Below are 18,388 nucleotides of genomic sequence, written 5' to 3' on the forward strand. Positions count from 1 at the left end.
AGTTTTCTTATCAGTGCAGACAGGCTGCAAGAGTAGCTCATGGGGTTTTGTCAATAATATGTATAGTTATATTGCAAGCAGGGATAAGGAAGTGATTATCCCCTTGTATATTGCAGTGGTCAAGCTACACCTTGAGTACTGCATACAGGTCTGGAGGCCTCATTTTAAGAAAGATGTAGAGATGCTGGAATGGCACCTCCGTAGCCAGGTGGGCAGGAGCAGCACTGCGTAGCACACACTTCTTGATTAGACCGAGGTTCGAGCCCGTGACCACCAAATACGGAGGATGCAGAAAGGTCAGGGAATGACCACCGCATATCCCCGGAGCAATATGGCCTTAGTTGCTAATGCTCCTAAAAACCAAATAACAGCAAAAACAACAGATGCTGGAACGAGTACAGAAAAGGGCAGTGAGTGGAACAAAGAATTGCTGTTACCAAGGAAGGCAAAATGCAGCTTCTGGAGACTAGGCACCTGTGAGTTCTAGGTGATCTGATTGAAGTGTATCTTGCCTTGGATGGTTTGAGCAAGCTCAATGCTGATGGGATTCTTCCTCAGGTTCTGCACCTCGGGGGGCATAAATTCAAATTGAGGAAAGAAAATTGTAGAATGGATGTGCAAAAATTTGTCTTTAGCTAGCAGATGGTTGATCCATCTGTCATTGTGGAAGTTGATAGCTTAAATAAATTCAAGGCACTAGACAAACTTTTGGAGTGTATGGATGGGTGAAATGCAGATGGTTTTTTTTTTTTTTTTTTGCTGATGCTATATAAGCTTGCTTTTTTGAATCTTATGCCTCTACTAATGCTAATGCTAAATCAAGCTAATAAAGAATCAGCCAAAAAAAAAATAAAAATTCCCATATCACCTGTATATCTATTCCAATAATTTCTCTGCTTCTTCCTTGAATTTATTCAAGCTACCCAATTCCACAAGAACAGATTAACGTTTATTCCAACTATCAACTACCTACTGTCTGAAGGCACACCTCTGCACATCTATCCTGTGACCATTATTCCTCAATTTGAATTTATGCCCACCCAGGGGCTCACATGTGGTGAGTATGGGCTTGAGCTGGATATCATCATTCTTCTATTTCTTGGTGATTCACTTCTACTTCTCTCTCTCTCTCTCTCTCTCTCTCTCAGGTAATTCAGAAAAATTTTTTTGGCTAGTGCAGCAAAAGTGACAGGCTAGATTGCACCATACAGCTAATAATAATAATAATAATATCTGAGCAGGAGGAAGAATGCCATTGCATCAAGCTTACTCAGTCAATTCAAAGCCGTAAACACCTGAATTAGATCACTTTGCAGGTGCCTAGTCTTCAGATGCTGCAATTTGTCGAACTGAAGCCTTTCTTAGTATATTTTTATTAATTTCACCAGGGAATAAGTGGGAAGCATTCAAGGAATTTATTGTGGAAGCTACTAGATATTTCATACCTATTAAGAAATATTGTTCAAGGGTTAGGCCTAAATAGTTGCCAAATGAACTAATGAGACTTGTGGCAGAGAAGAAAAATGCATGGGATGCATATAAATTATCAGGCGACACAGAAGCCTATGGCAGATATAAGGTAGTATGTAATCAAGTAACAAAGGAGATTAGGCAAGTGAAGGCATATTACGAGAATTCTTTGGCAAAGGATGCTAAGAAAAACAGCAAGGGTTTCTTTACTTATATAAACTCTAAAAAGAAAGGGGATGAATCAGATTGGTCCACTTCATATTGATGGTTCGACTGTTGATGATCCTGCTCAGATAGCATGCAAACTGAATGAGTATTTTGCATCTACATTCACACATGAGGAGTTATTAAGGAAGGAAAATGCCAGAAGGTTATCAAATTGTAGCAGGGTGCTTAATGATTTTGTAATAATTGAGAGCAAAGTGGAGGAGAAATTGTTGAAGTTAAAAATAAGAAAGGCACCTGGGATGGATGGGATCTATGCAGTTATATTAAAGGAGGCAGCAAAGGAACTAAGCAAACCCTTAGCCATAATTATGATAGCATCCTTAGACTCAGGGGAGGTCCCCACTGACGGGAGATATGCCAATGTATCCCAAATTCACAAAGGGGGTTTCGAAGGGTAACATGAGTAATTACAGACCAGTTAGTTTAACTTCTGTTCTGGGTAAAATAATGGAGTCACTGGTTAAAGAGGTGCCTCCGTAGCCAGGTGGGCAGGAGCAGCAGTGCGTAGCACACGCTTCTTGATTAGACCGGGGTTCGAGCCCGTGATCACCAAATACGGAGGATGCGGAAAGGTCAGGGAATAACCACAGCATATCCCCGGAGAAATATGGCCTTAGTTGCTAATGCTCCTAAAAACCAAATAAACAAACAAACTGGTTAAAGATGCATTGCAGGATTATCTAGACAAGACTGCAGCAATAACTCAGACACAGCATGGGTTTGTTAAGGGAAAGTCTTGTCTGACAAATTTGATTTGATACTATGATGTGGTTACAAAAGAACTGGATGCAAAAAATAATTTTTATATCATATACTTGGATTTCAGGAAAGCTTTTGAGACTGTTTCGCATGTAAAACTACTGTAAAAATTGGAGTAGAATGGTATTAAGGGTAAGTTGCTACAATGGATAAAAGTATGGTTGAGTGGGAGAAGACAGAGGGTGGTAATTAATGGATGCTGCTCTTCATGGACTAATGTTATTAGTGGAGTTCCACAGGGTTCTGTGTTGGGCCCACTGTTGTTTTGTATATTTATCAATGATATTGATGAAGGTATATCAGGCTTAGTGTCGAAGTTTGCAGATGATACAAAGGTTGGCAGGGTTGTTAATGACAGTAATGGCAGTGTGCTACTGCAACAGGATCTACAAAATTTGGAAAGATGGGCTGAGAAGTGGCAACTGAAGTTTAACATTGAAAAATGCAAAGTACTGCATATTGGTAGAAGTAACCCCCAGAGGAACTTACCAACTGTGTGGTACTTCACTTAGGGTGGTAGAAAATGAAAAAGACCTGGGAGTAATTGTGCAGTCAGATATGAAGTTTTCTGAATAATGCAGACAGGCTGCAAGTGCAGGTCAAGGGGTTTTGTCAATGATATACAGGAATTTTGCTAGCAGGGAAAAGGAGGTGATTATCCCTTTGTATAAGGCAATGATTAGGCCATGCCTTGAATACTGCATACAAGTCTGGAGGCCTCATTTTAGGAAGGATGTAGATTTGCTTGAGTATGTACAAAGAAGGGCAACAAAATTGGTGAAGGGAATGAACGGCTTAAGTTCTGCAAATTGCAGCAGCTGGAGGCTAGGCACCTCAAAGGTGATCTGATTGAGGTGTATAAGCCCTTGAATGGGTTGAGCATGCTGGATTCTGATGTGATTCTTCCACTTGCTTATATTACGAACCTAAGGGGCTTAAATTCAAATTGAGGAAAGAAAGTTGTAGAATAGATGTGTGGAAGTTTGCCTTTAGCCAGCGGGTGGTTAATTTCTGGAACAAACATCCATTTGTTGTTGTGGAAGCTGATAACTTAAATAAAGTCAAGGATGAACTGGACAAACATTTAGAGGGAATGGTTATATGAATTTTTTTTTTTTTTGGCTGATGCTACATAAGCTGATACACTTAACTGTTACATAACTATTACTATTACAAATGTCATTGCACTTCTCTGCATTGTTCCGGCAGATCTATAATGAGGCCTCCACACTTGTATGCAGTAATCAAGATGCTGCCTATCCTTGCTTTGTACATGGGATAAACACCTCTTTATCAATGCTAGCAAAGTTTCTGCATATTACTGACAAAACCCCAAGAGGTATCCTGGCACCCTGTCTACATTACTTCGAGCACTTCACATCTGACTGTACAATTACCCCCAGATCTTTTTTGTTTTCCATTGCTCTGAGCATAGTACAACACAGTGGTAAGTGAATCTAGAATTACTGCTACCCCTGTGCAATACCTTGCATTTGTCAATGTTAAACTTCAACTGTCATTTCTCAGCCCATTGGCCTAATTTTTCTAGACCTCATTGCAATAGCTTACTTAATTACTGTCATTAACCAACCTGCCAACCTTTGTATCATCTGCAAACTAGGACATTAATCCTGACATGCCTTCATTGGTATCATTGACAAATATAGAAAACAACAACAATGGGCCCAACACCGAACCCTGGGGGACTCCACTAATAACATTAGTCATGAAGAGCAGTGTCCAATAATAACCACTCTCTGTCTTCTCCACCCAACCATCTCTTTATCCATAGCAGTAATTTGCCCTTAGGGTCACACTGCTCCAATTTATACAGCCCTCTTTTATGTGCAACAGTATCAAAAGCTTCCTGAATTCCAAGTATATGATTTTAAAATTATTTTTTACATCCATTTACTGTGCAACTGCATCATAGTATCCAATCAAATTGGTCAGACAAGACTGTCCTTTAGTAAAGCCATGCTGTTACTGCAATAGCCTAAGTTGCTAGGCTATTGCAGAAAAATCATAAATATCATAAATCGCTGTTATTATTATTATTATCATTAGCCATATGCAAGGAAGCCTGAGGCTTATGCTGCACCAGCCAAAAAAAAAAAAAAAAAATTTCCAAATTACCCAGAGAGAGAGAGAAAAGTAGAAGGGAATCACCAAGAAAAAGAAGAATGATGATATCCAGCTCAGGACCCTGGGTGTGCCAAGCCCATACTTACCAGATGTGAGCCCCTGGAGTTACTTCAGTAAAATTGTATTCCTGTCTAGATAGTACTGTATTACCTTTTTAACCAGTAACCTTCATTATTTTTTCTGGAACAAAAAAGTTAATCTAACAAGTCTGTAATTACTCATATCCCCTTTTGTGAATTGGGGATACATTCCTACATCACAAGTCCATAGGAACTACCCCAGAGTACAGAGATGCTCTCATAGTTATGGCTAAGAGTTTGCTTATCTCCTTGCTGCCTCCCTTAATATAATTATATAGATCCAATCCATCCCAGGTGCCTTTTTAACATTTAGCTTCAAAATGAGTGAAATCATAAGCTCTAACAAAGAGCTTATGAACTAAGAGGCATTACTTTTCAGTCCTCCTTCATAATAATTAGAAGATAATTTATATTATTTTAATATAGCAAGAGCTGTATGGCATGTGAAATAAACTAATAAATCGAGGACTATCTTGTCATATTTTGGAGTCAGCAGGACTTCAACTGACTTGATCTTAATCACAAATTGTCTTGAGAAGCAGTGATTTTAAACAAACATAAAAACAGTTACAAATAACTATTTTTAAACAAATAACCAAAAAGATATGCTTTTACATTACTGTAAAAATTTTAATATTATTATTATTATTATTAGTAGTAGTAGTATTAATAGTATTGCTACAATAATATAAAATAACAGCATATATTTTTGGTTATTGGCTTAAAAGAAGTAATTATTTTCATGTTTATTTGAAAGCAGTGCTTAAGTAGAACAGCTGGCTGCTGTTTTACTTCACAAAGTGCAATTCTGTCACCTAAGTATTGAGGTACTATAAAGTATTTAAGGGCAAGAGCCTCATGCTAAATGGTAGAATGATTAACGTATAGGTTAGTGCAATTACATCAGTTTAATTCATAGCCATCTACCAAAGTAGTTAAATTGGCATCATTTTAATTATGTCTCATATTATGAATACCTTCACAATGAGTTTCCATGGTATTGCACTACCTCGAATAATTAATGCTTCACCAGTGGAGAAGACTAATGTTACTTATTCTTGGCAGATACCACTGTCCAGATGGCACCGTTTTGAGGCTTATTGGCCTCTCATTGGTGGATTGGAGCAATATGGCCTTAGTTGCTAATGCTCCTAAAAACCAAATAACAAACAAAACAATCATTGGTGGGTGGACAGGTACCCTGGTGTTGCAATAGTGGCAACCCAGTTATGAAGTATAACTCTACAATATGAGAGATGCCTGATAGTGTACAGTAGTATAGACTATAAAGTATAGTACTGTTCATCATCAGTAGATGACTTTTTGTTTTTGGTAGATGGCTACAAATTAAACTGATGCAATTGCACTAACCTATATATATTGAGGTACTCTAATATTCAGAACTGTGCAGAATTAGATCTTGTCAAGAATAACATTAATTGTTGCATTATTTTAGTGGGACATTAGTGTTTCTTATTTTTCTCTATAATAGGTATTTATTTTGCTATTTGTTTAAAATACAGGACAAAGTCATTTTAATTGGCAAAGCTCTGATGGTTTGAGAATAATAAAGCAATTCTGTCTGAATTTCCACGCAGTTTAAAGGAGATAAAAATTGAATTATTTTAATATATCGAAAACTATATGGCTTATGAAATAAATTATAGCATTTACGCGTGGCATTCAAAATTCTGCTGGCTGCTGAAAAATGCAAAGGATATACTATTCCTCTGTTTACTAATTTAATTAGAAGATAAACCCAACTGTGAAAAAAAAAAAATACTATATTGTGTAAATTTAGTATTTTAATTGTTAAAATATAATTGAATCAAAAGTGATTATTGTTGGGAAAGTTAACTGAAATAATGAATTTATTAACTATAAAATAAATTAAAATATAGTCATATAGAGGATCAAGCATCACAAATTTATTTCTTATAAACACTGTTGAGTACAAGTAAAGGTAATATAACAACCACAAATATTAAATATTGTCATGTGCAGATTGAGTTATTTGCAGAAGTTAAAGTTGCTTAGAAGAAAACTAATGCCAAGAGCAAAATAAAAAACTGCTTTTTTTGGATGCAGAAGAAGTAATATTTGTGATGTGCTTCTTGCAAGGGGGATTTGTAAGAAGTTAGGATAATTCCTAGTAGAGATGTGTAATTTTCTCTAGAAATCTGAATGTCACTAAAGATAAGTGAAAGGACAGTAGACTCTTTTTTAACTACCTACAGTTTTAAGTAAAACATCCTTTAAGAAATTCCTCTAGTTCATAACGAGATTCAAACTGAGAGCTTTCCAAATTGGTGGAAAGCAACAAAGTCAATATGTCACAATGTTGAAATTCATACCAGAGATATTTGATATGATTCAGGTTGGAACTTTGCATACAAATTGTTTGCATTTCCTGCCTGATATGTTATTGTTTGTTAAACCAGGAGTTACAGTTTCTGTTGCTCATTAGAACTTCTTGAGTGGGCAAAGCTGTGTTCATATTAATATGTATAATAACCAAAAATCCACTTCAAATCAACAGAAACAGGAATAACATGCATTATGACTGAAATATACATTATAAAGAATACCAAATGCCATTTTGGCAATTGGTATTCTTAGCAGGTTTGTGTGTTTACTGTAGTATATCACATTCTAGATAAAATTTTCATGCTCATTCTTGATAGAGGGGCACATGTTACAATCCTTTTGTAAGGCTTAGAATATACATTCAGTTATCATTTTCAACTATCCAATTCAAGCAGATCACTAGTTTTGAAGTCCAGAAACATCACTTGTATACTTAGTCCTGTTTGGAATGCCAATAGCTCTTTTCCACAGCCCATCTCCTTCATTAGATGAAGGTACCCAAATGTTGATGGGAAAGAGTATTAAAAATTATTAGTAAGAGTATTGATTAAGAAATATTAAATATTCAATCCCTGCTTCTACAGGGATGGGATACACTTAAATAGAAAGGTTTGTTTGTTATTTGATTTTTAGGAGCATTAGCAACTAAGGCCATATTGCTCTGGGGATATGCGGTGGTCATTTCCTGACCTTTCCGCATCCTCCGTATTTGGTGGGCATGGGCTCGAACCCCTGTCTAATCAAGAAGCATGTGCTACGCACTGCTGCTCCTGCCCACCTGGCTACAGAGGTGCCAAATAGAAAGGATGCAAGAATATTTGCTGATGCTATCGATGCAGTGTTAGGTGGGTCGGAAAACTGCTAGCATGGGAGGATACACAGACTAATAGGTTATCTGTTGGGGCCATTCTTGTTTTCTATAATATCAGTGATATTGACATAAGCATATCAGGCTTAATGTCCAAGCTTGCAGATGATATGAAGGTTGGCAGGGTGGTTAATGGCATGCTACTGAACTGGAGATAAAGTTAGGCAGATACACAGAGAAATTATAATTAAAGCTTAATATTAATTAAGCTTCAACTTAAGACAAATGCAAAGTAATGCATATGGGTAGCAGTAACCTCAGAGTAATGTACCAACTTTATAGTACTATACTGCCGACCGGGCTAGCCGGGTGGGTAAAGTGCCTGCCTGGCAACCCAAAGGTCGCGGGTTTGAATCCCGCCTCGGGCTTGGATCAAAGTACTGCGAAAAACCTTGGGAGGTGCACTATGGTCACAGAAGCCGATGCGCCAACAACTACCAAAGAAAAAAAAAAAAAGTACTATACTGAAAGTAGTGGAAATGAAAAAGACTTGGGGTAATTGTTCAGTTGGATATGAAATTATCTGAGCAATGCAGACAGGCTGCCAGAACAGTTCATGGGGTTTTGTCAATCACATACAGGAATTTTGCTTGCAGGGATAAGGAGGTGATTATCCCATTGTATAAGGTAATTGTTAGGCTACATCATGAGTACTGCATCCAGGTCTGGAGGCCTCATTTTAAGGAGATTGTAGAGCTGTTGGAATGAGTATAGAGAAGGACAACAAGTTTGGTGAGGAGAACAAAGGGGTGCTCTTACCAAGAAAGGCTTCAGTTCTGCAAATTGCAGCATCTGCAGACTAGGCACATGTGAGGTGATCTGATTGAGCTGTTTAATGCTTTGAATGGGTTGAGCAAGCTCAGTGCTGATGGGATATTTCACCTTGCTCAGACTAAACATGAGAGCCAAATTCAAATTGAGGAAGGACAGTTGCAGAATAGATGTGTAGAAGTTTGCCTTCAGCCAGTGGGTGGTTGATTTATGGAACAAGCTTCCATCTGATGTTGTTGTGGAGTTTGATAGCGTAAATAAATTCAGAGCAGAACTAGACAAACTACTGGAGAGAATAAATAAGTGAAATGGAGGGTTTTTTTTTTTTGGATGATGCTGTATAAGCTTGCTTTCTTGCATCATTTCCTTCTACTAATGCTAATGCTAAAAAAGTAATATCACAAATTATTACTGACATAGTAATAAGTCACTAGCATGATAACAAAGTATTTATAAATAAAATATTGAAATATTTATGATGTAAATAATATAATTCATCAAGAATATTTATTATTAGCATTTGTACTGCTTTTGTGTATATAGTCATAGATACCGTTGAGTAATTTTCCCATTAAAACTCCGGAAACTTGGTAATTTTTCATCAGTTCATTATAAAGAAAAAACTCTCTGCTCCACTTTCATATGTATTTCTCAATTTAGTCTTGGTTTTATGTTGAGAATCTCTTTTGTTTGTTTTTGCATAGTAGTCACAAATATAATATTTTGATGGGATTGCGTATTAAAAAAGGAATATCACAAATTATTATTGCAGTAGTAATAGTTATAGTTGATATAATCTTCCCGTTAAAACTCTGGAAACAGTAATTTTTGATAAATTATAAATTTCATTAATTAAAATTTTAATTATAAAAGTTATTAAATTATAAAGAAAAGCCATGCTATATCCTGCTTTCATGTGTATTGCACAATTCAATCTTAGTTTTTACTTTTGAGAATCTTGAGAATCTGTTTTGTTTGTTTAAGTGCCTCTATTCTGTTTCTTCTATTGCAATCAAAGACAGTTTCTTCTATTAGGTGTTTGATTGCATATTTATATAGTTATCATTGAAAAGAATATTTGAAATTCTAATGATCTCTTTTAGATTGGTGGAAACTTGATTTATATATTAAACAACTATAGTTTGCATTTTTAATAAATAATATCCTCTTTCAGTTAACTGCAATCATTTCTTTCATGTATATTTTTTACAATACCTTTCTATAGGTATATTGGAGATGTTGAAATAGATGAGAGTGAGAATTATAAGCTGCTAAAAGATGTGGACACAGGCACATATACACTGAAGGTGAAATCTGCTTCATCAGACCTTGCAGGAAAATACACATGTGAAGCTTCCAATAAAGTTGGAAAAGCTTCTTCTAGTGGGCAACTGACAGTTACAAAAGATGAGAAAAAAACTTGTAAGTATGTATGTATATATATTACTAATGTTCTTGTTTATATTCCGGCATGACCACCAGGCCAGTGGAGTTTACAATAAATCATCAATACAAATGTTAATCGTATTTAGCAGTTACTGGCTTGAACTCTGGTCCACTCGAAGAATGCGTGCTACTGCACTCACGCTCCTGACCTCTCGGCTACATCATGCCAGACTTTAACTGTTTTCTCATTTCACTAAGTGAATCCAACTATCCAGTTTGCTATTACGAAGAAAATATTATTATGTGAGGGCTTTCAGCACGAGAAGTCTATCAAAGATTTTTGGAGTGCAGAGGATTATAATATGATTAAATTTTTATTTTTACATGCATTTTGGCAGTTCACGTCATGTAATTTCCTGGGATGACATTCTATTTAATTTAGTTTGTAGACCTACAAAATATATTTTTTTGTGGATCTACAAACTAACTGTTTTCTATTTATCAATAGAATTAAACAGCAAATGATATTTACTGTCATGGTTTTGTTTACTAAATATATCTCTCATCTGTGAGAGCTGACTTTTTGTGGTTCTTGTCATACAACACTGGAACAATCCTTCTCAAGTCACTCTCACTGTGTTCTGTAGTACTCCCACATGTAATCCTTCAATGCAAAAACTTCTTCCTAAATCCCCATTGCTTGGCATATGTTAATATTTATCACCAAAATTTTCAAATGTCTAATTTTTGCTAAACTTGTAGATGCACATATAACTGATTTACTGACATATGTTTCTATTGTATTTTTTCCATCTCTTTTTTAACATGTTCTCTGCTGCTTATATTTGTGAGGTCCTTTATTTGTGCCTTGGGGTGCTTCTCTGGGCACTGGAGCAAGTAGGCAGTGCTTCTGAGTAAATGGATTTCATGTGAAGAATCATCACTCCAAGTAATGCTGACAACTGTTATTTGTAGCATTCTAATGCCAACAAATGCATTTGAACCAGATTCAGCATATTCATCACTTGATTCATATGACATATCCATATAACAGTACCCCAAATGACAATGTGCTACACACTCAGATGTATGGGGTTCTACAGCAGATGACCCAAGAGATACCCTCTCCTTGCCACTGATCATTGTTGATGGTGAGTTTTGTGGTGTTATCAACAGCATGCTAGTTGGACACTGGAGGATTGGAAATGAGTGTGCTGGTTGGATGAGTCCAAATACCTGGTGCAACATACCATGTGTGGTGCAAGCCTCGGGTCCATGAAACCACCATGCATGGTGTGCCCACTATCCAGGCAGGTGGCTGCTCAATATGGGGCATGTTTTGCTGGCAAGAACTAGGACCTCTGGGTGTATGGACAAACATTTTACTGGGTGAGATCTTAGGAGATCTCACCCAGTAAAATGCTATGTTGCATTTTTCCTGGGGATCTTCCAAGATGATAATGCACCATGCCATTGGGCCCGCACTGTGCCCGAGTGGTTCAAGAAGCACAGTAAAGATATCATCCATCTTGATTGACCTCCAAATTCACCTGACCTCAGTCTAGTTGAACACCTGTGGGATGTTTTGGAATGGAAAGTGAGGTGTACGGACACTCAGCTGTCATCTATTCTGTCACTGTGGAAAGCCTTGCAGGCAGCATGGCTGCAAATCGTACAGACATCTTTAGATATCTAGTGGAGTCAATGCCGAGGAGAATAGAAGCTGTTATCCATGTGAATGGTGGCCCAACACAGTATTAGGTAGGTGGTCATAATTCATTGATCACTCATTGTATATTTCTATTTACAGTATTTTTTCAAAAATTGGCATAGAATAGTGTACCCTTTCAACAAGATTCCAGATAATGTGGACTTACACAAATCAAAACTGAAGAAATGCTCTGCAATTTGGATCCAGAGGTTGATGAAACTGAATCAAATAATACATATATAAACAGAAAATATATTAATCAAAAAATTAATAATGAGTTTTTATTTTTTATGTATTTCTTCAATTCTACTCAATTTTTTTTTATGAAAAATATTTGGATTTTATTTTTCAGTTTTTGCAAACCTCCAAGTTCCTAGAAAAAATTCAATCCAGATTGCATATAATATAATCCAGAAACTCACTTGCAAAAATGATTAATTAACATACTTCATCACCATAAACATATCAAACAATAATGATTAACAAGTTTGGTAATGTGACATCACTGCATTCATGAGTGCATGTAAAAATGAACTTACATAAATTGATATGTAATTTTGTTATTCTATGAATTATCTCTCTTTTACTGTACTTCTACAGGCATTAAATCTTATATGTTGGATATCTTTTCTATTTCTCAAAAACCTTAAAAAGATATGGAGCACATTTTTTTTTTTTTTTCATCCTTGATTCTTTACTGTAATTTCCCTCACTAAATAGTTTCTTGTGTTTAAGGAGTGATCTATGAAATCTCAAAACAAGCAGAAAGTAAGTCAGATGTTCTGATAATAAACTTTACAAAAATTCTGATAGTAACCATTTTTTAATTTTAATTCACAGTAAGGCTTTTTTACTGTTCCTTGCTTTTTTCATTGAGTTTCTTAATGTAATTTAATTGATGAAGTTCTGCAAGTGGTAACTGTAACATAGTAATTGTAAAAAAAAAAAAAAAAAAAAAGTTAATATCCATTTTGCTGTAGAATTTTATATTTGATGGGCAGATTTACTGTCACGCCTGACTTGACATATCCCTGACACAGCAGTATGTCTATAAAGGGTAAATCCTACACCTCAGATATTAAATATAAGAAAAACACTACTTATTACAAAAATGTAATTTCATTATCTGTCTACCACTAGGGTGATGAAAATATTGAAAATAACATTTTTAACCAGGATCATCTCATCAAAGTTTATATTTTAAAGCAAAATTTGATATAGATTTTAAGAGACATGTACTAAAAAATCCTTGTTAACTTTACGTATTATATTAAGATTATAAGTAAAGCAGTTTGATTCCGGATTCTCATAATTATTTTAGAAATTCGGAATTTTAATTGACAGGGCAGCACTGATGCTTATCTAGTGTTTAGTGATATGCCAAATAAATTAATCATTTTTGCAATAAATTCATTGTCTATAGCCTTGATATTTTATCAACAGCTATGCAGTTACAGAAGGCAATTATAGTAGTACCTGATATTCCAATAATTTAGTAGTTATTGTTTTTTTTATTATTATTAAATCTGGTGAGGTACAGCAAATCTAAGTTAGTCTAGGCACGTGTGTGTAATTAAATTATTTCCATTTAGCTAACCTAAAGGTGGTACTTACTCATCTTTATATTATATTGTATTGTGCTATTTATATTAAAAGCTATTGTTTAAGTGTTAATATTAGTTATTAGTAATTTTTTGTCTTTATTTGCAGCTCCACCTACCTTCATTCAAGGTCTGAAGGATGTGGAGGTGGAAGAGGGAGAAGAGGTATCATTAACTGTCAAAATTGCTGGCCATCCCAAGCCATCTGTTAAATGGTTTGTAGTGATACATTTATTTTCAAGTTGTGGGCTCATATTGTCCAATTTTGGATCAGTCTGTTTTGTTAAATATGAGGGAGGGTTTGAAAAGTTCATGGCCTGAGTATGAAAGGGTTGATACAGCGTTAAAAATTTCTGTACCTAATTTAAAGGAGGGAGGGAGAGAGAACCTGGAAGATGCCTCACACTGTGGAAGACCTGCAATGTCCTTCACTCCAGAAGTTGTTGACAGTGTGCATGATCTGGTGATGAGTGATTTCTGAATGATAGTTTGATACATTGCCAGCATCTTGGACATCTCATCTGAATGTGTTTACCACATGATAACAGAGGTTCTTGCTATGAAAAAGGTGTCAGCACAATGGATATCAAAGTTCTTAACAGCAAATCAAATATGTACAAGAGTTGTCAAGTTAAGTGAACATTTGCATTGTTTTCAAGCAGATCCAGCAAATTTCCTTACAAGTTTTTTGACCATGGTTGAGATGTGGGTCCATCACTTTCAGCCAGAGATAAAGAGCAGTCAAAACAGTGGAAACACAGCTACCCCCCCCCTCCCCGCTGTTGTTGTTGTTGTTATTTTAGTTTTTTAGGAGCATTAGCAACTAAAGCCATATTGCTCTGAGATACGCGGTGGTCATTCCCTGACCTTTCCGCATCCTCAGTATTTGGTGGTGACGGGCTCGAACCCCGGTCTAATCAAGAAGCGTGTGCTATGCACTGCTGCTCCTTCCCACCTGGCTATGGAGGCGCCCCCCCCTTTCGCCAAAGGAAAGCTAACTTGATTTTTTCTGTTGGTACTGGCAAGGTATTGGCATCGGTTTTTTGGGGGTGTGCATGGGGTATTGCTAGTGGATTACCTTCAGAAAGGTCACACTATCACAGCGGCATATTTCATAGACCTTATGAGGCATCAAAGACACACACTGAGGAAAACTCAGCAAAGGAATCTTTTTCTATCAAGACAACATGCATGCTCGTAAGTCTGCCATTGCTATGGCTGAACTGCATGGATGCAGCTTTGAAATCGTGGAGCATCACTTGTGAAATCTTTTCTTGTAAGATCATATCACCAGATTATTATTATTATTATTAGCAAGGAAGCTTGAGGCTTATGCTGCACCAGCCAAAAAAAAATTTCTGAATTACCCTGAGAGAGAGAGAGAGAGAGAGAGAGAGAGAGAGAGAGAGAGAGAGAGAGAGAGAGAGAGAGAGAGAGAGTCAGAGGTAGAAGAGAACCACCAGGAAAGAGAAGAATGATGATATCCAGCTCAGGACCCTAGGTGTGCCAAGCCCATATTTACCAGATATGACCTCTGGGGTTTAGCACCATCAGACTTTCACCTATTTCCTAATTTGAAAAAATACCTGGCTGACATCCATTTTTCTACTGAGAGTGGTGTCATTGCTGCAGTGGATGCATTCCTTTTTTTTTTTTTTTTTTTTTTATATGTAAACCCCAAACATGAGAGGTATTAGAACCTATAGTAATTAGTACCATGCTTGGGTCGGAGGTTGAGAAGACGAAAGAAGATATTTGTTGACATTGGACTTGAACTTCTGTAGACTGTAATTTTCAGGAAATACGTATGAAGGAAGGTTTTTCCAGAAAACGGCTGTTGAAGCCCAAGTTGAAGTCCTTGAGGTCCAAGAGAAAACTTTCTTCACAGCTGAAATCAATGCATTGCAGCATTGATGGCAAAAGTGTATTGACTCAAAGGGAGACTGTGTTAAAGTGGTAACATGCTACCAGACTCCTCAAATAAACTCATCATACTCAGGCCACAAACTTTTCAAATGCCAATTGCATATTTCTGCTTTTCTTGTGTCCCTGCCTTGGATTAGTTAAGGTTAAAAGAATAGTGTGGGGCTGTGTCATTTTGAAGTATATTAGATGTTAGTGATTTTTCTTTTTCTTCAAAATGTGACTTCTTTCTCACTAACATCTTTGTAGTATGTGATTATGAAGTATCAGATAAGCAATGAAACAAAAGAGATAGTGTATATGGATATATATGCTGCAATTGTTTCTTTTGTTGGATTACAGTACCAAAAATATTGGTCTGAGCCTGTATAGGCAGTTAAAGGTGTAGTGTAGATAGCATTTAGAATCTGTTCTTCTGAAAACTTTCTTTCACAGACTTATTTTTTTATTGAATCTAAAATCAGAGGAAGGGTATGGAGTTACCTGATTTTTTTCGCAGTGAATTTGATAAATGGATTGTGATTATTCATGTTATCACAGATGTTTAAATTTTCCTTGTGATGGAAAGATCACTCAGATAATGAAACCCTTTAACCTGTATTTTATTTTTATTATTATATATATATTTTTAAATTCTAATAACAGATTAAACAATGTTGCACTTCACCATAGGAAAAACATGATAAGAGTTTATTGAAAAAGTGCTTTAAAGAAAACATTCCAGCCCAACCATTTAAAGGATACTTTTGATGGCATTTTTTGTCTATAAAAAATTATGTGGAATGTAGTGTTATTTAATCTGTTATTAGAATTAACAGCTATTAATGGTTTCTAACAGTTGCAAACTACATTTTCTTGAAACATTAATTTGAAATATTCATTATTATTTTTGAATAATAAACACAGAAAGTGTAATCACTTGGGACAGAGAATTAGAAACATGTGTAATATTAAAATTTTGTGTGATTTGTGAATTTTATTGCACCAGGAAGAATTTGAAATAAATTTTGAAAATATTTTAGCGTTGTGAATATTAACATCTTAATCTAGGCCTATTTTTAAAATTTTTTTAAAACTATTTATATATATAATAAACAGAAATATATGCATATGTTTAAAATTTCATGCATTTAATGCAGTTAGCTCTTTTGGGTAGTGATATAATTGTCAGCTTCCCCACACTGAGTGGAAAAGAACTGAGTTCAAAACCTGTTGCCAATGCAAAAAAATTTTATGGGCCTTTTTACAATGTGGCTGAGTGAGTTAGTTGGTTTCAATTGAGCGTAGCATGGTTTTTTCCTCTGGCAACTTTGATGACCAGAGAACACACAATTTGTAGATATAATATATATGGCATAATTTGGTCTAAGTTGCCAATGCACCTAAAACAATCAGTCAATCATTCAGCATTTAATATTTTTTAGACTGGAAAATGGAAGAGGCTAATAGCCTCATTTTTATATTTCATGCCTCTAATGGATTTTTTAATTTTTAAGATCATTATATATATTCTTTTCTTTTAAATAAAAGGTGCAAAAAGGACATTTTTTAAATATTTAATTTTTTTTATTAAAAACTTGAAACATCCATACAGTAAGTATTACAGTATATTAAGAAAAGATGAAATATTGGCCTACTCCAAGTAGAATTCAAAAAACACAAACTTTTTCCAGAAATTAAAAAGAAAGTTTACAACTGTCAGGTGTAGTTGCCACCAACTTTGTAACAAATAGAAGTGCCATGACTATAGGGTTAATATTATTATTAAATATATTATTCTACTTTCTTAATCATTTACAGTGCTCATGTAAGTACAGTGTAATTATCAGTATAACCCCCCCATCTTATCCTCTGAAGATTCATTAAGAGGGGTCATAACTTAAGGCTCCCCTCATTTTATATTTTATTCCTGGATCAATTAAGAAATAAATAAACATATATACACATGCTATGGTGAAAGTAAGAAACTAGTGGTGATTTTTAATAATCACTGATCAACTTGATGGACATAATAATTATTTAAATAAATTAAATAATTTCTTAAATTTAAATTAAAGAAATGAGGCTATTTCAACACTGCTTTTGAAATAGTTTGAGAAATTAACACAATGCCATTGTTGTTTTTTCATGTTATGACTGTCTGGTGACACTTTTTCCCCCATAATGATAGTGACAATGAAGATCTGACTCTACAACACTATAACTGTGATCTATGTGAGTGAAACATGGAGGATCATAGAACGAATAGTGCAGAAACTCAACATGTTCCATCAGTGATGCTTACGAAGAATACTTGCTGTTACTGACTGCGACTGCATTACCAATAGCGTATAGTGTGTTTAGGGTCTAACGCCACCAGGGATTTGCCCCCATCTCTATGTGGTATACATTGATGACCAGAGAACACACACCTGGCCTCTACAGAACACTGTAGAGGCCAGGTTTAAAAGTGTATAGATATTGTGATGTGTAATGTTTTGTGAAGTTGTTCATCTGGCATTTTAGCCATTGGGTCCCTAATGGGACCCACTGTTGCCCACACTAAGCCCTGTTGAATCAGATCAGGTACACCAGTACTTTATATATTTACTCTGGCAGGTCCTGCCACCTAATTTTCTGAGATTTCAGTGGCTGGGACCTTAAAAAAAGTGGGGGGGAGGGGAAGAGAAATGCTAGAAATTGGGTCAGACTGAAAAAGATAAATTATGTGGGCTTGTGTAGTTATGACAAGGACAAATGCTAATCATGAGATATCTGAACTTGATCACCTCACAGGGATGGGACAACATGTCCCAGGAATGGCATAGGAAGACCCGACAAAGACATTCTGCAGTTCTGCTGCCAAAATGCCATTTGGCAATCTGAACCGGGTACCTTCACCTGGTTCACTTTCCACCCCTTCCCTTGGGGCGCCTCCGTAGCCAGGTGGGAAGGAGCAGCAGTGCGTAGCACACGCTTCTTGATTAGACCGGGGTTCGAGCCCGTCACCACCGAATATGGAGGATGCGGAAAGGTCAGGGAATGACCACCGCATATCCCGGAGCAATATGGCCTTAGTTGCTAATGCTCCTAAAAACCA

At 36.0% G+C, this 18,388-nt stretch overlaps 1 protein-coding gene across 1 annotated transcript in view; it reads left to right on the forward strand.

Moving 5' to 3' along the window:
* The window catches only part of LOC150075838 (protein Obscurin-like), a 598,361-nt gene that overhangs the window by 332,786 nt on the left and 247,187 nt on the right, over nucleotides 1-18,388 (forward strand). The window contains exons 43-44 of the mRNA XM_090387723.1: nucleotides 9,914-10,110; nucleotides 13,496-13,601. Of these exons, the coding sequence (XP_090243849.1) occupies nucleotides 9,914-10,110; nucleotides 13,496-13,601 (303 nt within the window). The remainder of the gene's footprint in view (nucleotides 1-9,913; nucleotides 10,111-13,495; nucleotides 13,602-18,388) is intronic.

Source organism: Mastigoproctus giganteus, chromosome 13 (genome assembly GCF_048544385.1).
Source record: "Mastigoproctus giganteus isolate SK-2022 chromosome 13, ASM4854438v1, whole genome shotgun sequence".
Taxonomy (NCBI): Eukaryota; Metazoa; Arthropoda; class Arachnida; order Uropygi; family Thelyphonidae; genus Mastigoproctus; species Mastigoproctus giganteus.